This window comes from Danio rerio, chromosome 15, assembly GCF_049306965.1.
Source record: "Danio rerio strain Tuebingen ecotype United States chromosome 15, GRCz12tu, whole genome shotgun sequence".
Lineage (NCBI taxonomy): Eukaryota > Metazoa > Chordata > Actinopteri > Cypriniformes > Danionidae > Danio > Danio rerio.
This window is the reverse complement of record NC_133190.1, coordinates 36,327,694-36,352,829: the sequence shown is the minus strand read 5'-3', so window position 1 is coordinate 36,352,829 and position 25,136 is coordinate 36,327,694. Positions and strand designations below refer to the sequence as shown.

The 25,136-nt window shown below is 34.7% G+C and overlaps 1 protein-coding gene across 4 annotated transcripts in view; it reads left to right on the top strand.

The window, feature by feature from the left end:
- Window positions 1-1,308: 1,308 nt before the first annotated feature.
- trmt9b (tRNA methyltransferase 9B) overlaps window positions 1,309-25,136 on the top strand; it is a 29,043-nt gene continuing 5,215 nt past the window's right edge. For 2 of the 4 annotated variants that reach the window (XM_073922757.1, XM_073922756.1), the window contains exons 1-3: window positions 1,309-1,463; window positions 16,663-16,856; window positions 21,275-21,448. In XM_073922757.1, the coding sequence (XP_073778858.1) occupies window positions 16,703-16,856; window positions 21,275-21,448 (328 nt within the window). In that variant the 5' untranslated portion in view covers window positions 1,309-1,463; window positions 16,663-16,702. 4 annotated transcript variants of the gene reach the window in all.

The window sequence follows — 25,136 nt, the reverse complement described above, 5'->3', positions numbered from 1 at the left end:
TAAACTAATTATCAGACTTTCTGTCGTTAAATATCTTTTACAGCTCTTGTCTTATTATGAAAAAATCACTGTGGGATATTTTTGTTGTTAGATAATTATTTACACGTTGCTCTTTTGGCTCGCTTAACACGTTGTAGTAAAAGTCTGAATCATCCTTAAGTAAATGGAAATCATGCTTAGCCCTTAGCCTCAATCGTTTGCCATGTGTCAACAGTGTGTGTGTTTATTATGTTGCGGTCACGTGATTGTTCCGTCCAATCAGAGCGGCGGACGTTACGCCGCACACTCAGTTCTGTGTTCCTCTGCATTCCCATTAAATTCACTCATCCGTCTACTAGTTACATAGATATATCCGATTCATTTAGCGAGTCGATTCCTTCGGACAGTTTGTTGAAATGATTCGTTTAATTTATCAAATTGTGGTGTGTAGTGAAATTTACAGGTAAATGTTCTGTTTATTTCAGTTTTCCGAGTTTGGTCTTGTAATTAGCTTGTTTTTTATTGTTGTTGTGCGCCAGTTGAAGTACACAAGTACACAATGTTTTTTAAAAGTTGGCTTTAATGGGACAGTTTGTAAATGTAAATGAAATGAAAACTAAGTACTTTCCCTCAGTGGTTACTTTAATAGGTAATTCATTTTATTCTGAAAATTAGAATAGAATTTCTATATTCTATTTTTATAGAATTTTCTTTATTCTGTTGACCACAAAAGTATTTACTTTAACGAATTAAAGCTCAAAACCTGTAGGTTATTTACATCCATAACGTTAATATGGGACAAAAGTAATGATTACAGCCAAGTGTTCATCTTTCTTCATAATCTGCTTTTGTGTTCAACATAATAAAGCTAAATGGGGTTTAAACAAGTAAAGTGAGATCTTACAAATTAAATGAACCCTTTGATGCACAAGATATAAAATAGATAAATAAACTTCGGGTCACTTTAGACCCATGTAGTGCACCAATGGGTTAAATTCGCGAACAAGCGGTTCTTTTGAATGATTCGATTCTCGAGTAGCCTAAATTAATATAGATATTTCATTTTTGAATGAGCTACATCCCTTTAAAACCTAAAGTCATTCATCCATTATATTGTTTTCTTTAGATTATAATTCACAAACAAGTATACTCGGAATATACATCAATAAAATACGATTTTTTTTTACATTATCCAGGCACGAATCATTTGCGTTTCGGTTCTTACGAATCATTTAAAGAACCGCTTGTTCACGAATCAAACATCTCTCCAGACATAGGGGTCGAGTGTAGTGAGCATGTATTTATTAGCACTTCCCCAGTGTGCACACTGAGCCGGCCGGTTACACACACAGACACAATTAGTGAGTGGTGTCGATGTTTTATCGCTGACTTTCTCCTACATGGTAATACAATGTCGCGAAATGAAGAAAGAAGGACGTGTCGTGTTTGATGTCTGCGCGACTGCAGCCTTGAAAAGAGGAAAGGTAGGTTTGATTCAGAGGATGTAATCGGTGCTGATTTCTGTGCTGCACATTAACGCGGGCTCAAACTTTCAGCTGGTACATGTACAATGATTTGTCCCCCATCACGCTGAATGACGGTCCTGTGTAACGTTAGTTTGCGCGTGAAGAGACTGTTGACGCCAGATGCATGTTAAATTGATGAAGGTTACATCTCTGAAGAAGCTCTTGCTGTTGGCGTTTGAAACTTTACAGAGACACAGATTCATCAGCATGATGATGTACCAATGCTGCGAAAAACATGCATGAGTAAAAAAAAATTAGTATTTCTTGTTACTTAATTGAGATAATAGCAAATGCAATGTACACTGTGCACATAAATGTTGCTCATGTAGTGTTTGCTGAACAAGATACAGCAGCATATTCATAACAACGATAATGTTTTAAATCATGAATTTAAAATCTGTATACTTTGTTTATTATATTATTATAATACTAATTTTGTAAGCATTTAAAATAAATTAGAGCTAACTTCAATGACATCTATCTATCTATCTATCTATCTATCTATCTATCTATCTATCTATCTATCTATCTATCTATCTATCTATCTATCTATCTATCTATCTCAAGCTGCATAGAATTTTTTTTTACCTTACGATATTTTTTTCTCTGCAATATTTATTCCAAAATAAATACAATTTCAACCTGATGACTTAAATAGCTCTATTTGCAAAGCCATTGCTTTAGATCGATTGGTGTGACTTGTTGGGGAGTAAAATATAAATATCTTTTTAAAATGTCATTTATTATATAATGTTGAAGTCAGAATTATTAGAATTATTAAAATTTTGTTTATAATTATATATTATTATTATTTTATGTTGCTTATGTGCAGCTATAACATATAGTGACAACAAATTAATAAACTGATGTACACTGTATTTGTTATTTTTTATTAATTAATCATTTTTGCTCTTGTTATATTTATTATGCAAATGTAAAGACATTATACACACACACACACACACACACACACACACACACACACACACATACATACACACACACACATTTAATATGTCATCTAATTTATTTTAATTGTAAATAATGTTAATACAAAATATTTCTTTATATAAATATTGCATAAATGATTGACAATTATTATTAATATAGTATTGGCTATTTTTTTATTATTGGTGTTCATCAGTTTTAACATTATTAAACAGAATAACCAAAGTAATTTCCCATATTATAGTTTTACCATTTGGTAATAACTTATTGGTTTCACTGTACATACAGAATATTATATTTCATATACTCAATACAACTGCTGCATACTACACTACTATCAACTTAGGAATACGCCATCAGATTTGTCTCAAGGCTTTAACAGAGCTATATTAGTTAAATCTATTGCATCAGTAGTAAAGCACTTGTAAATCTATCAACGGATATATTACTAAACAATGAAACTCTTTATCGCTCTTTCCATGTTTCCATTAGTGCCAAGCCAGACCCGCTGTTTCTCAGTAGGAGAATAGTGGTCTGGCGGGTATTGCTCGTTTCTAAATTTAGAAGCCGCTGTTCAGTATTCTCACTACATCCCGCTTGCAGCTGCTTACATAATGCCTGTCGAGTTGAGCATTTTAATGAATTGAAGGGACAATCGGATGCAATCTGGGCTATGTGAGGTGATGACGGCCTGACGCTCCTCTCCATCCTTCTGTCAGTGGTTGTGATCTGAAAATAGTCTCATAATGAGGGACCCTCGAGTTCTCAATGGAACGGAGCCGAAACTGGGGTCTGAAGGGAGATTGAGGAACTGTAATGCTCTAAATGGTAGGGCTAGGAAAAATTCACAGAAGCAGGGTTTCCACTTTAAGCCAAATATCAAATTCCCTGATTTCAGTGACTAAAGAACGCTGAATTTCCATGACCCGTAACATCATGTCCTTACAATACACAAGATTCCAGCAACATGCAATTTGTCTGTCTGTACGAAATGTGAAACGACATACACTTTTAAATACTAGCCTTCCAATGAAAAGGTAAAGGCTTTTAATCGAACTAATACATTCAGTGCATCTGGAAAGTATTCATAGTGCTTACATTTTTTTCACAGTTTTTATGTTACAGCCTCATTCCAGAATGGATTAAACTCATTTATTTCCTCAATTCTATACTCAAAACCCCATAATGACAATGTAAAAAAAAAAAAAGATTTGTTGAAATTGTTGCATGTATAGAAGTATTCACAGCCTTTGCTCAATACTTTGTTGATGCACATTTGGCAGCAATTAGAGCCTTAAGTCTTTTTGAATATGATGCCACAAGCTTGACACATCTGTCTTTGGGAATTTTTGCCCCTTTTTCTTTGCAGTACCTCTTAAGCTCTATCAGGTTGGATGCGAAGCGACGGTGTCCAGCCATTTTCAGAAAGTTTTCCGGAGATGTTCAATAGTATTTAGGTCTGGGCTCTGTCTGGTCCACTCAGGGACATTCACAGAGTTGTTGTGAAGCCACTCCATTGATATTTTGGTGGTGTGCTTTGGGTCATTGTCCTGCTGACACATTGTCTCCCCAGTCTGAGGTCAAGAGGACTCTAAAACAGGTTTTCATTCAGGATGTCTCTGTACATTGCATTTGTGGTTCCAAACATTTACTACTTATGGATGATGGAGGCCACTGTGCTCATTGGAATTTTCAGAGCAGCAGAATTTTTTCTGTAACCTTCCCCAGCCTTGTGCCTTGAGACAATCTTTTCTCTGAGGTCTACAGACAATTCCTTTGTCTTCATGCTTGGTTTGTGCTTTGTCATGCACTATCAACCCTGGGACCTTATATAGACAGGTGTATGCCTTTTCAAATCATGTCCAATCAACTGAATTTACCACAGGTGAACTCCAGTTAAGCTGCTGAAACATCTCAGGAATGTTCAGTGGAAACAAAATGTAGCTGAGCTCAATTTAGAGCCCTGAATTATTAGCGCCCCTGTTTATTTTTCCACACTATTTCTGTTTAACGGAGAGATTTTTTTCAAACCATCTCTAAACATTAATAGTTTTAATAACCCATTTCTAATAACAGATTTATTTTATCTTTGCCATGATGACTGTACATAATATTTGACTAGATATTTTTCAAGACACTTACAGCTTAAAGTGCCATTTAAAGGCTTAACTAGTATAATTAGGTTAACTAGGCGGTTTAGGGTAATTAGGGAAGTTAGTTCTGTAGACTATCAGAAAAAATATAGCTTAAAAATGTTTAATTTTATTTTATTTTTTTAACTGCTTTTATTGTAGCCGAAATAAAACAAATAAGACTTTTTCCAGATTTTTTTTATTAGATTTTATTATTAATATTTGGGAAATATTTTGAAAAAGTAGAAAAAGACAAGGGGCTAATAATTCTGACTTCAACTGTACATGTGATTTTTAAAAAAAAAAATTTTCAGTTTTTTTTTTTTTTAATTTGCAACAATTAAAAAAAATTTGTTTTAACTTTGTCATTATGGGGTATTGTGTGTAGAATTTTGAAGTAATAAATGGATTAATACATTTTGGAATAAGGCTGTAACATAAAAAATGTGGAAAAAGTGAGGCCCTATGAATACTTTACTGATGCACTGTAAGTGATTGATGTTGTTGGTTTGCACTGTCACAGTTCTGACTTTCATTTTAAATCGGTGTCCTAGGTGAACTATCTGCTGCTGCTTTTCAGTAGTATGTCACGTAAAATAGTATTCAAACTTACATTGGTTGCATTTAACACTGATAAAAAGCACGTTAGAGCTGCGCAATTGTATTGTTTCAGCATTGTTATCGCAATGTGTCCTCAATAGTCACATCTAGGGCAGCACGATATTGGAAAAAATCTACCATTGCGATATTTTGTTCGACCATGATATACATTGCAATATAAATATAATTTCACCAAGTTACTTGTATAGCTCTATTTGGAAAGATTTCATCCATTTGGATTGACTGGGATGACCAAGTCTTTTTCTATGCAGTGCATCTGTTTAAATTATAATAAATTACTAGCAAAAATAATTAAACAATGACTTATGGATTTCTGGGGAGTCTAACAGTATTCAAGTACAAAATTTGAACAATTTAATGTAAAATAACATGGGCGTCGTTGTATAAATACTTAAATAACAATATATTATAATATATTCATGTTTTACTCTTGAATAAATCATATAACCCTGCAATGTGGCTATTGCCAATACACACATTGTGATATTGATGTTCAGTCGATATATTGTTTAGCCCTAGTAACATCGCAGAATGTGCAATGTTGAGTTAGCATTATAGTTGATCAACATTTGAGATTACATGAGATTTGAGGCGTCATTTCAAACTATAACAGAGTCAAACTTTTTTCATTTGTTTGTGTTTTAAAGGCGTTTTTAGAGACCGTAAAGCATTCGGGCACATTAACGTACAACATTTGTGACTTTTTAATGAAGAATAATTTTACTGAATTATTAATACAGTGAAGACTATAGACCGGCATCAGGGCTCAGTGGTTAGCACTGTCATCTCACAGCAAGAAGGTCGCTGGTTCGAGTCCTGACTGGGTCAGTTGGCATTTCTGTGTGGAGTTTGCATGTTCTTCCTGTGTTCGCATGGGTTTCCTCCGGGTGCTCCGGTTTCCCCCACAGCCCTAAAACATGCGCTATAAGTGAATTGGGTAAACTCATAAATACACAAATAAAATTCATAAATTTATAACACCAATCATAAATACACAAATCCAATTCATTTGGGCAAATATTTATGCTTTTTAGTTGTGAAATCACAAATTGTGTTTTGTATTTCTGAAGTGTGTTTTGAATTTACAAGCTGGATTTCGTAAATGTAAGTTGTGCTGGGCAGGTATGAATTTTATTTTGTAAACATTATTTTCCAATCTGTCCAATCTGGCTCCATAATCGATTCTAAGATAGTCCAGAAATTCCATGACCTGTGGGAACCCTGCAGAAATGACTTTTCTTTGAGAGAGGTTTGATATTTTCTGAAGGTGTTTCGGAGCGACACCAGTTGACATCTTTCAGTTAGGTGACATTTCAGGTGGTTGTCCGCTCTCTCTTTATTTGATGCTGTGCTTGTGCTGGCGACCTTTATATATTGCCTGCTTGTTGACAAGTCTGTCAAGGCCAGAGAGCCAGCGCAAGTCTAAAACGACTGCTCTGAAAACAATTACGGTGCAGATATTTGACTGTGGAGAGAGAGTTGCAGTTATTTATTATTGTGTTTCATTTCCAAAAGGGCTTCTTGGTGACCACAAATGAATGATCATTACAGCTGAAGATTTAAGCAGTTTTCTGTAGAAAATATGTTTGGCAAGCATTGCTCACATTGCCACGATGTCAGGGTGTCAGTGGTAACAATATTTTCCCTATGTGGTTGATCTTGATGGTTTCTTGGTTTTGTATTTACTGGCCAGGATCGGTTGTCTGTTTTGGGGTCTCTTATTATTTGTGCAAAAAAAGTGATATTGCGTATGAGTACAAAAAGCCTAAACAACAAAAGCCTAAAATCCTAAAGTGAATTGTCATGAATACTTTTTGTCACGAATACTTTTTGTCTTCAAGATTAACTTATTGTTATTTTTCAAAGTCTAATGAATGAATTTAAAATGAATGTTTGTATGTGTATTCAGGGACATTTTGTCTTATAAATGTTATCTGAAAGACTCTGATATAGGCATGGGCCAGTATAATATTCTGACGGTATGATAACCTTGGATAAAATTACCACGATTTCACGGTATTGTGATTACTACTCTAAAATAAGTCAAGAACTTTTTCCACTTTGAACACAATGGCTGCGTTCGAAATCTTTTATTTTAATACTATTTAGTACGCTAAAAACAGCATGCGGGCTGAGTAGTATGTCCAAATTCATAGAATTCGAAAAGCAGTATGCAAGAAGTACCCGGATGACCTACTACTTCCGGCGAGATTCTGAAGTGCGCATCAAATGAACAATATGTTTAACCATGATGCAAGAGAATTCATGAATGGGAGTAAAGCGACGCAACTGAGGCAGGTATATCTGGCGATGATTACAAATTGGCATCCATAGTACATCCGAGCTCTCTTCATACTACTCGCATTCATTCTGTATATAAGGTAGTTTTCTAACAGTCAAGTAGTAAATTCAAATGTAGTTCCTACTGAGTAGTAGGCTGTTTCGGACGCAGCCAATATATTTTATTTTGAGAAACATTTAAAATATTTTGGACTGGAGTAGTAAACATGTTAGACTATGAATTCCAATGAATCATTGACCTCTGCTGTCTTCGTTAGTTTCAAAAACCCAGATTTTATTATTAATAATAATAATAATTCCTTACATTTTAATAGTGCTTTTTTGGGCACTCAAAGCGCTTTACACGATGGGGTGGAATTTCCTCATCCACCACCAGTGTGCAGCATCCACCTAGACAGCACAACAGCAGCCGTTTTGCGCCAGACTGCACACCACTCACCAGCTGATTGGTGGAGAGGAGACAGAGTGATGATATGCCAATTATGATATGGGGAGGGTTAGGAGGCCTTGACGGACAGAGGCCAGTGGGCAGATTTGGCCAGGATGCCGGGGTTAAACCCCTACTCTTTTTCGAAGGACATCCTGGGATTTTTTTAATGACCACAAAGAGTCGAGACCTCGGTTTAATGACTCATCCGAAGAGCAGTAGAGTCCCCGTCACTATACTGGAGCATTAGGACCCACACAGACCACAGGTTAAGTGCCCCCTGCTGGCCTCACTAACACCACTTCCGGCAGCAACCTAGCTTTCCCATGTGGTGTCCCATCCAGGTACTGACCAGGCGCAGCCCTGCTTAGCTTCAGTGGGACCATGTGAGAGTTGCAGAGAGCTAGCTGCCGGCAAACAATTAAAAATGCATTTTTGAAAATCTTTTCTGCTGAAGATACTATTGTCCTAAAGAACATTAAAGAAAAATCTTACATATACCATAGGAATGGTATAATAAAATTTTTTTGTGGTTTTTAAACCTTCACTTTTCCAAACCGCGGTATACCTCGAAAGCGGTCATCATCCCATGCCTACTCCTATTATACCTCTTATCTCTGCCTCCTGAATCTTACATTCAGCTTCAATTATCATGAAACGAAGTCTTCTATTTTGCCAATTTATTCTACTAAGTTAAACATTTGAATAAAACTTTTTCTTTTTATTTGTTTAAAAAAATATATTTTGTGTCTGTTCCTACATTCTGGTCAACTGTTAGATCTGTTATAAAAAGTATTATAAAATACAAGTCTACACAAACAACTGAGAAAGGGTGTCACTGTTTTGTTGAATTTCTTTTTTATGTCAAGTTTGACATTTTGCATGGAATTGTTTAACCATCAACATCCATAGTATTTGTTTGTTCAAATATGAAAGTCAATGATTACAGGTAACTACAATTATTCAAAATGCACTCACCGTCCACTTTTATAAGCTACACCTGTCCAACTGCTCTTTAACACACATTTCTAATCAGCCAATCACATGGCAGCAACTCCATGAATTTAGGCATGTAGACATGGTCAACACGACCATGTCTGCAGTTTAAACCGAGCATCCGAATGGGGAGAAAGGTGATTTAAGTGACTTTGAACATGGCATGGTTGTTGGTGTATTTTATAAACTGCTGATCTACTGTGATTTTCACGTACAACCATCTCTATGGTTTACAGATAAAGGTCCAAAAAAAATAAATATCCAGTGAGCGGCAGTTCTGTAGACACAAATGCCTTGTTGATGCCAGAGGTCAGAGGAAAATGGCCAGACTGGATTGAGCTGATAGAAATGCAACAGTACACTAAATAAGCACTAGTTACAAACGAGGTATGCAGAACAGCATCTCTGAATGCATGATACGTCGAACCTTGAGGCAGATGGGCTACAGCAGCAGAAGACCACACCGTGTGCCACTCCCGTCAGCTAAGAACAGGAAATTGAGGTTACAATTTGCACAGGCTCACCAAAATTGGACAATAGAAGATTAGAAAAACGTTGTCGCTCTGAGTCTTGATTTCTGCTGCAACTTTCGGATGGTCGGGTCAGAATTTGGCATCAACAACATGAAAGCATGGATCCAACTTGCCTTATATCAACAGTTCAGGCTGGTGGTGGTGGTGTAATGGTTTGGGTATATTTTCTTGGCACATTTTGGGTTCATTACTACCAATTGAGCATCGTGTCAACACCACAGCCTACCTGAGTATTGTTGCTGACCATGTCCATTGGTTTATGACCACAGTGTACTCATCTTCTGGTGGCTATTTCCAGCAGGATAACGCACCATGTCATAAAGCACAAATCATCTCAAACTGGTTTCTTGAACATGACAATGAGTTCACTGTACTCAAATGGCCTCAACAGTCACCAGATCTCAATCCAATAGAGCACTTTTAGGATGTGGTGGAACTGGAGATTCACATCATGGATGTGCAGCCGACAAATCTGCAGCAACTGCATGATGCTATTATGTCAATATGGAGCAAAATCTCTGAGGAATAATTCCAGTACCTTGTGGAATATATGCCATGAAGGATTAAGGCAGTTCTGAAGGCAAAAGGGGGTCCGGTGCTAGTAAGGTGTACCTAATAAAGTGGCTGGTTAGTGCATATTTTGTGTTTTACAGAAAAAAAGAATTGCATGCTTAGAACCTCTTTAGAGTGAGTAAATAGTGAAATCATTTTTAGTTTTGGGTGAACCATCCCTTTAAAATTTACTTATGTCAGAGGTTCAGTGGTAAAGATTCTACCGAAAATAACTATTTTCTTTCTTGGCAGCTTTATATTTAAATTGCGCTTCGGTTTTAATCTTTTCATTTTTGACCAGCGAATCAAACGCCTGCTGTCAAGTGGAACACATACAGTATGACCGTCCCACATGCTTTTGTGTTTTTCTCTTACGGCTCATCTGTGATTTCAGCTGTGGATTTTTCCCTTCAGGGCAGCATGTGATTCAGCTGATGAGCCTTTCTGCTTTTTGTTTCATAACAGAGCAAACCGTTGAGGCGTTACAAAATAACAAGATAATCTTCTTTTCATTTAAATATCCCAAAAGGTCAATTGCTTATTCACAATAGCTTTGTTATAAAACCCCCCACCCCCTCCCAAAAAAAGACACCCTTTGTGGATTTCTGGTCATTTGTGCAGTAAAGAGGATAAAAGCATTCGTGCCTCAACCCTTCCGCTGACCAACATAAAGGTTTGATTGATTTTTCCAGCCAGACCACAAGATTATTGACTCCGCTTTGTCGTTTGAGCAGATCAGCATCGAATGTGGATTTGCTTGGAAATGTTCTCTTATCGATCCACGACTTCACTTCTCAACTCGCAACCAACTCAAGCAGCTCAAAGGCAATCAGTTTTGTTTTTCAGCTAAATGCTTTTTATTTACATTGGACTGATATCATAAGTCACGCCAACCTGATTTCACCAAGTAGGACACGTTCCTGGATTAAAACCCTGCTCAAACTGTGAGATTTCAGCCACAATTTTGTCATGCGAGACAAATTTGAGAAATCCTAAAAGATTCCTGAAATCCTAGGCTACAACCGGTGATCTTTAATCGTTAGCTTGACATATTCACAGACAGCCGTCCAAAGATCTTAGACACTTTCCTGCAGTGTGACAACAGCTGCGACGAACGTTAATCCAAGAACCAATAGGAAGCACCCAATCTGATGACTCAATCAAAGCAACTATTCAAATGACCATGGGAAAATGTGAAAACTGTTTTAATATATAATAAATATAATATATTCTTCTTAAATGTCTGGGTAAAAAAACTTAAAATATACGGTCTTTAAAAGGAAAAGAAACATTTATTTTGAGAAACATTTAAAATATTTTGGAACAGTAAACATGTCAGGCTAAATGAATTATTGACGTCTGCTGTCTACATTAGTTTCAAAAACACAGATTTTTTTTACAATTTAAAATGGCATCTTTGGATCTCTTTTTCTGTTGGAAATGCTGTTGTCCTAAAAACTAAAATAAATAAATAAATAAAAAATCGTACACATACCCTAGGAACGGTATTGCAGAAAATTTGGACTGTTTTAAAACCTTGACTTTTCCAAACCGCGGTATACATTGAAAGCGGTTTTCGTTCCATGCCTATTTCGCTCATCTTCATTGTCGTTCAGTCTGACAATATGACAGCTGAAATCTTACAGTGTGACATGGGAGCCGAGTTTGTGCAGTCTGACATGATGCAATTGTTTAGGATTTAAAAAAAACAATTGCAGTGTGAGCCGGCCCTGACATCTATGTTGATCCTGGAACAACATTCCACTTAGCCAATCAGAATGAAGGGATACTATTACTGTTTATGTTAAGTTTAGGCTTACGATTTGATTTATGCACTTCTATTGTTATCAAACTATTATTCCCATCTGATTTTGACAATTTACAGGTGTAGTTGGGTTTAGGGGTAGAGAATAGGTATGGATTACATTTTCAAACAAAAGTGATGTTCCAGGATCAACATGGATGTTATGCAGGATCGCATACTGGGAAAAATTATGACGTGCCATACTGTAAGTCACCTACTTAACAGCAAACGAAATAAACGAAAATCAGAAAATTGAGTTTAGTTCCAAGAGTACTATTAGCCCTCCTCTATATTTTTTCCCCCCAATTTTTATTTAATAGATAGATTTTTTTTCAAAACGTTTCTATACATAATAGTCTAAATAACTTATTTCTATTAACAGATTTCTTTTACCATGTTGACAGTAAATAATATTTTACTTGATATTTTTCAAAATACTAGTATTCAGCTTAAAGTGACATTTAAAGACGTAACTAGGTCAATTAGGCAAGTCATTGTATAACAGTGATTTGTTCAGTAGACAATCCAAAAAAAATTTGCTTAAAGGGTTGTCGTGGTTTTCATATTGATATTCCAATAATTCTGTAGACAATAAAGTCTTGAAGCAGACCCATCTCCAGTCTCTCCTCAGGACAATCTCCTATCCCTTAAATTTGCTATACTTTGTATTTTCACAACTGATATCTGGTTCAACAGGCTTCTCCAAGCTCATACTCCTTTTTGATCCCTATTTTAAGCCCTCTTTTCTTATTTGGCTCTTACAATGCACAGATCTAATGTATTCATAACATGGCCGGCCCGTGGCATAGGCAGTATAGGCAAATGCTAAGGGCACTGTACATCCGGGGGGCGCAAGAAATGAGCACGGTTAAGTTTGTTTTGTTTTCGATATTCCTGACACATTCAGTTACAGTTGGCAGTAACTCAAAAACCTCTTACCCTAAAAAGATTTAAGAGTGTTTCCTACAAAAAGACAAAGCTGGTCATGTTTCGCAGCTGTCTTTTTCTCTTTTTTTTTTCGCTCAACATTACGACCACTGCTCCATTTGAGCCCTTGCAATCTACGTTTAGCCGGGAGAGCTCGCGCTGAGCGGACCGTTGGAAAAGTGCTTCTTTTTTCGTTTTTTTTTTTGGGTTTGTTTTTTGCTCCGTCTTGCGTGTTTTATTTTAAACACAACTAATTTTTTTCTTAAAGAGCACAAACAGTTACTAAAGTAGTCGAATGCTTCATTATAGATCTGTGCATTCTTACATTATCACCTCTGTTATCAAATCAGATTAATTTGCTGCTCTTCACTAAATTACTACAGTAACTAATCAATATGCAAATGCAATTAAAAGTGAAATAGATTTTATAGCTTTATTTTCTGTACAGGCCATTGATTTTAATAGGCTAAACCTTTTATTTTATTGTTAATATTTTCTAATGTTTGCTATGTATTCTATCATTTGAAGCTATTTGCTGTCCCATATTTTTTATAACGTTGAAAGATTGCTAATCAATAAATAGCTATAGTGCTATCTGTTGGTTTTAACGTCAGCTAATGTTATGGAAGGCCAAAGATGTTATTGAAAATAGTAATAGTAATGTAACTACCCCCATCATTCCTTGCTCAAGCAAATGTGTAAATATTAGATCTATTCAGCAATAATGTTAATTGTATTGGCATATTTATCTGACGTTTTCCCAGCTTGTAGTAGTCGATCAAAAAGCTATTTAGTTTCTTATGACTATACACTAGCAGTGGAATTTATGCGATGTGACGGGGCGCCACCTGAAATCTTGCCTAGGGTGCCAAATTGGTTAGGGCTGGGCCTGATTCATAATTGGACACTGAAAAAAATTCATTCGCAAACTTTACGACAAAAAATAAAACAGCAGCTGTGGTTGCCAGTGTTTTACCGTTAAAAATAGGGTACAAAATTTTACAGTAAACTACCGTATTTCATTTATTTATAGATGTAATATGTCTTTATTTTGAATTACCAACATCTACACATCTTTTGTTACATTAACACAGCCATATGCAGGTGTTGATGAGAAAGTTACATAATGAACCAATGGTCATCACAGACAACTTTTCCCACAAGCAGAAAAGTGTATCAGGCTATAGAAGGTGCTCAGTGTCATTCACACAGCTACTAAACACCAGTATGGTAACACGCATAAAATTAAAGTTATGAAATAAACATTATTTATAAAAATAAAATGTAACCTTAATCTCTAATGTACATAACTGTTGGGGAAAAAAAATTCCATATTAATGTCAACAAAAAGCATAAAAAGTGATGTGCCATGCAGGGAATTCTGGGAAAGTCAGTTTACGGTTATTTGCCATTAAAGAAACATAGTTAACCAGGTTATGTATTTTTACTGTGTCTTTTTTCAAAGATATACGAGTTTCAACATACTGTATGTTTTATACATTTCATGCTTTTCTGGCTGTATTTACACAGATGCTTCTGCATTGTATCCCCAAGTCTTTTTTCATGCTCTTTTATGAGCACTTGCCTTAACACATCACCTGTTTTTGAAGACAGATTCATATGGCCCTCCGCTCACCCAAATAAATGTGTCTTTACATAGTTTTAGAAAATAAAAATCTTTTTCAGGGGCTAATAATATTGACTTTTAAAATGGTTTAAAAAATGTAAAACTTCTTTCATTTTAGCTGAAATAAAAGAAATAAGACTTTCTCAAAAAATATATTATTGGAAATTCTGTGAAAAACTTCTTGCCCTCTTAAACATCATTTGGAAAATATTTGGTCAATAATTTTGACTTTAACTGTATATGACGGGCAAGGCTTTGAAAGCAGATCAGATGTGGGAAAAGCGCCATCCACTTTGCATTTCAATTATGCTATGCAGACTGCAGTTTTCAATGATAAAAGCCTGGAAATCTCCGACTGTTTCTGCTTCAAAGCTCTGTTTGAGTCGTGCTTGTTGAGGGAGATGTAACGTGTGTGTGTGTGTGTGTGTGTGTGTGTGTGTGTGTATGGAGGTGGGAAATGATAAACAGCCATGTGTTGATGGTGAATTATGTTGCTGTTGTTCTGGACAGCTGGTAACTGATGTGCTGCTGTGAGGAGACGACAGGCAGATCTGTCTGTGAAGAGCAACACTTTACTAAACACTTGTATCTTGAATGTAGGAGAACAAAGAATTAATCAGAGACACTTCAGCTTCAGCTGATTTCACACTCTTGAAAAAATCCTAATCAAGGTTTTGTCCGCATTTTGAATATATTCCTGTTTAGTTCATTTCATTGATTAGACACTTTATTTTATTAAAACTTTTTTTAATTTAAATGACAAATTAGTAATTTTTTATGTGTTATTAAAATGCAAGTGAACCATCATTGAACTGTCTGTCTGTCCGTCCGTCCATCCGTATATACAGAACAACTATATATATACAGTTGAAGTCAGAATTATTAGTGTCCCTTAATTATTAGACCGCTTGTTTATTTTTTCCCCAATTTCTGTTTAATGGAGAGAAGATTTTTTTAACACATTTCTTAACATAATAGTTTTAATAACCCATTTCTAATAACTGATTTATTTTATCTTTGCCATGATGACAGTAAATAATATTTTACTAGATATTTTCTGGACACTTCTATAGCGATCTGCAAGGATTAGATCCATGGTGATGAAATGCATTTATTATTTATTTGTTCAGTTTAATTTTTTTTTCATCAAAAATATTCATTATTATAAATGTATTTATCATTTATTAATTTAATATTTTCATTATATATGTATTATGCATTTATTTATTTTTTTGTTCATTTGATAAATTTATTTTGTCAATACACATTTATTATTATAATTGTATTCATTATTTATTATTGTTCATTTGATTAATTTATTCACTATACATTCTTTATTATAAATGTATTAATTATTCATTATTTTATTCATTATATATTAATTATTATAATCATATTCTTATTTATTAATTTAATTCATTAATTGATTATTTTTTCATTATTAAAATTTATTAAATAATTTATTCATTATATATTTATTATTATAAACAAACTCATTATTTATTAATTTAATTATTTATTTATTTATTATATATTCATCATTATATATACTTGTATATCATATATAATATTATATTATATCATTTTTTCATTATATATTCATTATTAGAAATGTTTTCTCGTAATTATTTTTATTCATTTGATTAATTTATATATTCATTATATATTTATTATTATTATGAAGTGTTTATTATTTCGTTTATTCATTATTTGCTCTTTTAATTAACTAATTCATTCATTATATGTTCAATATTAATGTAGTCATTATTTATTCATTCATTATTTATTCATTTAATTAATTTATTCAAGTATTTATTTATTATATATTCAATATTATAAATGTATTCATTATTTATTCATTCAATTAATTTATTCAGTATTATAAATATATTCAATATATATATTTATTTATTATTTATGTTTTTATTTAAATCCTATACAAATTAGAATCACACTGCTTTATGTACATTTTAAAATTGTTTTTGATCGATAATTGTCATAAAGCAAACAATTTTTAATGCTCTAAAAATAGGCTTGTTTTTTGACACCCTTTCAGTTTTCAAGGTGAAATGCGACATGTCCCTGACAATTTTCATGATATTCACTAAGCTATATTTTTCAAGCTCACATTGCCATTTAGAAACAACCAATCGAAGGGGCATACTGCATTCATTTTTGTTGTTGTGGTTGTTATAAATGGCTGTGGAACGAAGGCATTAAGCTCCGAGTGTCTGATTTGGTGTCTGGCCTCCTCCCTCTCTGTTCCTCTCTCTCTGTCTCTGTCTGGAGAAGTGCTGAAGATGCTCTGTGGGCTTTAATAGAGAGCAGCATGGACGAGGCTGCCAGCCAGCTGGAGAGAGAGCATGTTCACAGCGTGTACGAGAGGATCGCACCCTACTTCAACGACAGCCGCTACAAAGCTTGGCCCAAGGTCAAACAGTTCCTGCTTGAGCAAGAGCCCGGCAGCATCGTGGCTGACATCGGTAAGGCTTCACGTTTTATCTCTAATGAGGATTAACTCTAAAGGATTAGGATCAGTGTGCTTTTTTAATGTTACAATCACACTTTTACTTGTGTAGCTTGTTATGCTTTTAAATGAAGGTTGCATTTTTTTTCTATTGAAAAGAAACTAGAGCTATATAACATCTATCAGCAGAGGATTGCTGTCTTTGTTATTTAAATGTCATTGGTATAAACACTGAAGTCTATGGTAGCAATTAAGTCTCAGTGAATCATCTTTTGGAAGTCACTTGACATTTTGAGTCAAGATTGTGTCAATTTTATTGTTGTGCCTGTAGGTGGAGACTGAAGGTCAGAAAAAAAAGTCTTTAAATGAAACCCATGAAAAATGATTGTCAACATGTAGAGTTTGACCTAGTGTCGTCACGATACTGAAATTTGATACCAATTGGTGGTGAAATTTTTAAAAGCTAATTTAGATGTTTTACCACAGCTCTGCCAGTGAGAGTGGTTGAGCTCAAATACATCAAAAAAAAAAAAAAAAAGCAAATGTGAAGCGTCTTGAAGGGGCGGGACATGTCAGATACTAAAGACTATTTGATTGGTCAAGATTTAATGAGAAACTGATGTATGAGATGATGTAAAAAAAAAAAAAACATTTATCCATTTAGACGGAAGTGACAAACTGCAAGCTTTACATGTGTAAATCAGCTTTCTATCTCTTAAACACAAATGTTGTTACTGTTATGGAGCACACCCAGTGCCGGCGCATCCATAGAGGCGAACTAATGTAAATTAGTTTAGTATTTAATAAGTCTTTACATATTCAATACTACATATTGTTTAATTATTATTAATTTATAAAAGAGATTTTAAGTTATATAATTTACATAATATTATATAATTATACATTTAATTGTTTTAAATCTATTTTTAGTTGTATCATATATACTAAAACTAAATAATATTGTAATACCAGCAGATTCATATTATTATTATTATTAGATAGATAGATAGATAGATAAATAGATAGATAGATAGATAGATAGATAGATAGATAGATAGATAGATAGATAGATAGATAGATAGATAGATAGATAGATAGATAGATAGATAGATAGATAGATAGATAGATAGATGGATGGAAACAGTATGTGCATGTGTGTAATTTAGTTATTAAATTTGTATTTGTCATAAAAAAAAAATCCAAATATATACAATAAATAAATGTGTAGCCAAAAATCTAACATTGTATTAATAAAAATTATTACAAACATCCTAAAATATATTCTGGTTCTAGATCTTTCTAAGTCTTACTTTTAAAATCTAAAACCAATTCTGACATTTACAACGAGCAATAGTAAACATCTTATATTCAGTTCAATTCATTCAAAATTCTGATTCAGAGTTTGACCTAGTGTTGTCACGATATTGGAATTCAAAAGCAATCGTTACTGAAATTTGAAAAACGTCCATTTCCTGCTAACATGTGAGCCCTGTTGAGTGCGGTCTTTAACACCGCTAATTTCATGTGCTCAACAGAAATGACTGTGATTGGCCATGAAGGTCATCAGTTCACCAAACTCACCGCGGTTTACGGAGTGTAACCACAGATAAAGGGACTTTGGAGCATTTTAAAGCCATGAAGATTGGTCTTCATCAGCGGATCACTCGTGTGTCGCATCATAGACAGACCTGCTGATCTTCACGGCTTTAAAATGCTCCAGTGTCTCTGTATCTGTAGTCACATTCAGTAAACCTTCACGGCCAATCACAGTCATTTCTGCTGAGCATGTGATCACAACGGCAAATCAGCGCTGTTTTAGAACGTGCTCAACAGCGCTCAAACGTTAGCGGGAAATAGACGTTTTTAAGATTTCAGTACGGATTGATATCGAATTACAGTATCGTGACAACACTAGGACCATAAGTTTTGAACGTATTTCAGTCAAAGCTTATATACAAGCGTGCATATATACGCATAAGACATACATATTTTACATTTGTATGTATATCATATAATCTATGTATAATAAAATCTACAGTTTGCATCTCCAAGAGATGCATTGTTATTCTCTTTAAATAAACATTAAGGGCGTACTCACTAGGTACAGTTGTCTTGAACCATGCCGAAGCGTGATTGTCCCCCCTCTCCTCTCCCCTGATGGCCTGCACTTGCAATGTATTTTGCCTTCCGAACCTGAGCACACTTACATCATCGATAATGCGTCTGTTTTGTTTAACAAATAGAGAAGCGCTCTCGCTCCACACTGTGAAGATTTTTTTTGTTATATTGTTTTAGTAGTTTGGGATGCAGTGACAGGCAGTCAGATATTTTGCCGAACATTTCCAGCACTTTTGGCACTCATAAATTAGCATAAAAGTCGTCATTCTGCAGGCATTAAGAGGTTTGCTGAAGGTGCAGCGAGGGGTTTGTGTCATTAATAAACAACGACAGTTTGCATTCATTGAAAAGCAAGAATGATTAATAAATCCATAAGAAACAGCCCCTTAAAAGTGATGCCGTATATTCAGTTTTGGCCTCAGGTGTGCTTTGCATCGCACAACAAGCGTGCCACGCCAAAGCCCAACCGGACCGTGCTCTAGCATACCTCTTCCAACCAGGTCAGGCCCACAAAACGAACCAAGCCTGGGCCCAATTCGGAGCACTCGCACTTCTCAAACGAACCCTGGAAACACACGTGGACATGGTTCAGATAGCATAGTGTGAGTGCACTCTAAAGCAGGTCGCACACCAGAAGCGCCGCTCGGCGCCGCAACACGGTGCGTACATGACAGTTTAAAGTATCACACACCAGACGCGCACATTCGAATGATATTTAACATGAAACTAATCAGATGGCAGTCTGTGGCGCAGCTGAAAAATTAACTGCGTCCTGAGCCGTCGCCGGGCGCCGCCGACAGCCGCCGACTTGCGGCACCGGTGTGTGTATCCTGATAGAAACCTATGTTTAGAATTCTAAAATACATGGCGCTGCGCGGCGCTTCTGGTGTGCGACCTGCTTTAGTCTGTGTGAACTGGAAGTTTCTGAGATTCTCATTTCAGTATGTTGATGTACTTCAAACTGAAACGTAATATTGAGTAAGGAGCAGGGCTTTCTTTAAGCTGCATTTACACTGCAGATCTTGATGGTCAATTCCAATTTTGTGACTGTATCCCATTTTTTTGATGACCTGCTTACATCATCTTGTAAAAGTGACTCATATCTGATCGTCTGCATTTATACAGCACACGGCAAAGGGGCACTGACCAGGAAAAAAAAGAGTGGGCGCTGACCAACAGCTGACAAATAAAGAGTGCTCTTTTCTTTATTGCCGTATGTAATCTGTTTGTGGCTTTTGACAAGCTGTTTTACTATAGATTATAACATCAAGGTTGTCATTTGTTCAATTCAATTCACCTTTATTTGTGTAGCGCTTATACAATTTAGATTGTGTCAAAGCAGCTTCACATAAAAGATCATGGTATACTGAAAGGTGTCAGATCAATTTTCAGAGTTTAAGTTTAGCTCAGTTTAGTGTCCATTTGTCCGCCTTTTGATATATAGGCTTTTTAAAACCTTTATGCATCTTAATGCAATGTCCATTGAGTGATTTATGCACGTGATGTATGCACTAGTTTTTTATTAGTTTATATTGGTTACGTGGCGGACATTGCGCTCTCTCGCTCTGGTTAACATGCTTAAGTACCTGTGCTACATGACAATAAAATAGCTGTTTAGGTCCTTGTGTATGAGGCCTGAATCTGATTTGAGTAAATCGGAATCCATGTGATTTGTTCCTGCTTACACGTACATGGGCCATATCCAATCTGTGCCACATGGGAGAAAAAAATCGGAATTGAGTCTCTTGAACAGTGCAGTGTAAATGCAGCCTTTGCGCATCTTTATCTCATAGCAAACTGAATGTAAGATGGGCTTGCATGAGTATATTTTTGTATGCTGATTGTTTAAGACAACATTTTAAAATGAATGTAGATACATATGACATATTTACTTATGTATTTTACAAATCTGTTGAATTCGCCATAAATGTAGAAATTGCTGCTGATAATAAATTCTGATTAAACCTCAGTCACACTTTTGCTTGTTAAATGTCTTCTGCTTTCATCTGCAGAGTGCGTTTTAGTTTCTGTTTAGAATTTTGATCTAAGCACGATTTCCATTAAAAAAAATCTATTATTGTGCAGCTCTAAATGAAACCCATTTAGTTCTTATTCTGTTGTTTGAAAAGACTTGCTATTAAATAAAAACCTGTTATTATACTATATGAGACTTTGTCGACACCACTTACCATTGTCTGAAAGGAATTGCAACGATTTCTTTTAAATATTAATGTGGTCAAATTGAAATTTTTATATTATTGACTCAATACTTTTAATTTTACTATTTTTACTTCGACTGATTTTTTGTTTTTCCAGGATGTGGCAATGGCAAATATCTGCACATTAATGAGGAGATCTTCAAGCTGGGCTGTGACGTGTGCCGTCCGCTGGTGGAGTCTGCGTGGAATAAAGGGCACGAGGTACAGATTTGTGATGGCCTGCGTCTGCCCTACAGAGACGCCTGTTTTGATGCAGTGCTCTCCATTGCAGGTAATGCTTCAACATAAATATACAAAAATAAATCTCATTCTTATTCAGATTCGAAAATCATTCAGTTCTTAAATATTAATAATAAAGTAATTATTTGTTTAATATTAAATAGAATAATGTTAATTAATTTAGTATTTAATAATCCATTATTTGTTCAAAAGTGCATATTGTTTAATTATTAATCATTTATAAAAGTCATTTTAGATTTTTATAATAGGGTATATGCAGAAGGACTTTTAATTTTTCAGTAACATGGGTCAAATGCTTCCGGTGAACTGAATGCCGTTAAAAAATCAGAGCATTTAAGGATAGTTTTCTTTAAAGATCAACGATCTTCACTGCCTGATTTATATACGATACAAAGTGGGTCACAGAATGTACAAGAAGCACTGCATTAAATTACATTTTCGCTCGCCATGTCTTTTAAATATTACCATTTATTTTACCCCAGTATTTTTAATGAAGTTTCAGTGCTAGGCTGCTGATCCTGACCAGTGCGTGCATGTAAATGGTTTTTCGTCTCGTTTTCATCTCGCCAAAGTCTATTTAACCAATTATATTTCATTTACATTACAACATCGATGCTGTAAAAGGAACTGTAAAAAATTGAAAAAGGTCTCATTAACCGTTCACCGGAAGTGCGTCAGTATGGAAAGAAACACTAGCTGTGCATATATCCTATTTAGGTTAAAAAATATTATACAAAATTTGTTTTATTTAATTGTTGTAAGTCTTCAATTAGTTTTTAAATGTATCATCATCATATATACTGAGAGAATAAATGGAACATCAGCAGATTAATAATAATTTTTAAAATGTTAAGGATGTGAAGACAGACAGACAGACAGACAGACAGACAGACAGGTAGATATGTGTGTAATTGTGTTATTAAATAATATTTACCTTAAAAACTAATTAAATTACCTTAAATACAAAATCAAATAACATGCAATTAATAAATGTCTAGCCCAAAAGATGTACTTGGTATTGATATAAATTTTTTGCATACATCTTAACATGGTTTTAGATCTTTCTGGTTCTAACCCAGGGATGGGCAAACTTGATCCTCGAGGGCCGGTGTCCCTGCAGAGTTTAGTTCCAACACTAGTCAAACACACCTGAACAAACTAATCAGTGTCTTCAAGATCACTAGAAATCTATAAGCAGGTGTGTTTGATTAGAGTTGGAGCTAAACTGTGCAAGACACCGGCCCTCCAGGACCGAGTTTGCCCACCACTGTTCTAACCCCTACAGTATATAACTGATTATGACATTTAACACAAGCAATAGTAAACATCTTGCATTCAGTTCAATTCATTCTAAATTCAGATTGCAAAGAGTGCCTCAGTGTTTTAATCATTCCATCATTGATCATTTTAGTACTTTCAAGGAAGCACCAGAGGGATAATTGACTTGCTGTTGAGCAAGTAAGCGACAGATTGTTCACATTGATTCAGTGAGTCATTGGATAGAATCAACTCTGCAAATAACAATCTAACAGACATTTTTAAAACTATTTTCTATACGAGAATTAACAAGTCATTTAGTTTTTCTGTGGTCTGCTTTTTGTTGTTGTTTGCTAAAAAGAGTTAGGGGTTAGGGTTAAAAAGTAATATTAATATGTTACATTTATTCCATATCAACATTTCAGATTTTTCTTTTTAAAAGAGTCTCAATTCTCATTCATATTAATCAATAAACCAGTCGAACTTAATTCAGATTTCATCTTTTGTTTAATGGAAATAAACCAATCAGATTTAATTTCAGGTTTTGTTAAATTTATGTCCACACATACTACTCTGGCACCATCAGCTTACGCCAGTATGAAGGAGAGAATTTTTATTCTACAATGTTTAAAAAAGGTATACAAATATCTAATCTAATATAATGCCCATGAATTCTTCACTTTTGCACAGATTGTATTAGTTAAAGGTCATGTTACTTGAGAAGGAACATCTAGTGCTGCAGAACATCTTGTCTGTTTCAGCTTGATAGGCTCTGACAAGACGTCATTAGCATAATCATTTATGAGGATGTACTCTAGCTTCATAACGCGTTCATTTCATGCGACACACACAGATTAGCACACTGCTGTTTCCATGTTCAAACCATTTCATTTCTGTCTTTTGCACATGTCCGATTTGAGATTTTGAACTTTCTGGCTTTTCATCAATTTCTTTTCGGTTTTACAATAGTAAAGATTTCTATTTTACACTTATTACTTTAAGTCTTTATTTAATTTGTGTCTGTAGATTTCAATTGTATTTCATGTTTTTAAAGTCCATTTCCATATTATTTTCTCCTGCAATGAGTCATACATTTACATTTTCAGCAGCCTTTACATAAATCGAACAGCACATTTTTTTAATTTTATCTACATTCTGTAGGTTTTACTGAGGCATATGTTCATATACAGTATATTTGCCTGAGTACATACAACATTTCATTAAAAAAAACCTGACTTGAATTGTGGTCAGGATCTTCTCTGTAAAAACCTTTGACTCTAATATGCGAATGAAGGAAGGAAAAAAGAAAGATGAGAGGAAGGAAGAATAAGAAATAAGGAAAAGGGAAAGAAAAAGGGAAAGAAAGAATGAAGGAATGGAAGACAGAAGGACAAAAAGAAGGAAGGAAAAGAAAGAATGAAAAAGAAGGAACAAAGAGAAAGAAGGAAGGAAAGGAAGGGAAGAGAAAGAAGTAAGGGGAAAACGAAGAGACAAAAGGAGGGAAGGAGAGGAAGGCAAGAAAGAATGATAGAAAGAGGAAATAATGAATAAATGAAGGAAGGAAAGAAAGAAGGAAAAAAGAGGGAAAAAATGAAATTAAAAAGAAAAAGGGCAGAAAAGAAAGAAGGAAATAAGTGAGAAAGAAGGCAGAAGAGGAAGGAAAGAAGGAAGAAAGAGATAAAAGAATGAAGGAAAGAATGAATGGAAAGAAGGAAAGGAAAAGAAAAAAGGAAAGAGAAAAAAGGTAAAGGAAGAAAAAGAAATGAAGGAAAGAATGTAGGAATGGAAGACAGAATTAAAGAAAGAAAAATGAAGGTAAGAGAAAGAAGGAAGAAAAGAGAAAGGATGAAAGAGAAAAGAAGGGAGGAAAGAAATAAGCTAAAGAAACAAGGAAGGAAGGAATAAATAAAGGAAGAAAAGAAAGGTGGAAGTAAAGAGGGAAAAATGAAAGAAAGAAAGAATGAAAAAGAGAGAGAAGGAAACAGAGAAAAAAGAAGGAAGGAAAGAAAGGGAACGAAGGAAGAAAAGAAACAAGTAAAGAATGACAAAGAGAAAGAAGGAAGGAAAAGGGAGGAATGAAAGAGAAAGAAGGAAAGAGAAAGATAGAAAAGAAACAAAGAAATGAGGATTTTGGACTAGACTTTAGCACTACAATTGGAACATTGGATAGAGATGTATGCAAATTAGCCAATGATTAACAAATTCATTCCATTTATTCAGCAAAGTTTTACCTGGAAAAGTTTTAGAATTTTTCAATCATATTCACATTAAAAATCTAATCTAAATGATATCGTGTTTATTTGTAAGTGGCTTTTATTGTATTTTCTTTTATTTTTTATCAATTGTTTTGGCATGAAAATAGCCTGTGTTGCTGACATGGCAATAAATAAGAGTAGATATGATAAATTTCACTACTTTTGCATATTTAAGAAACGTTTTAGAAAATTTAAAATACAGTAATT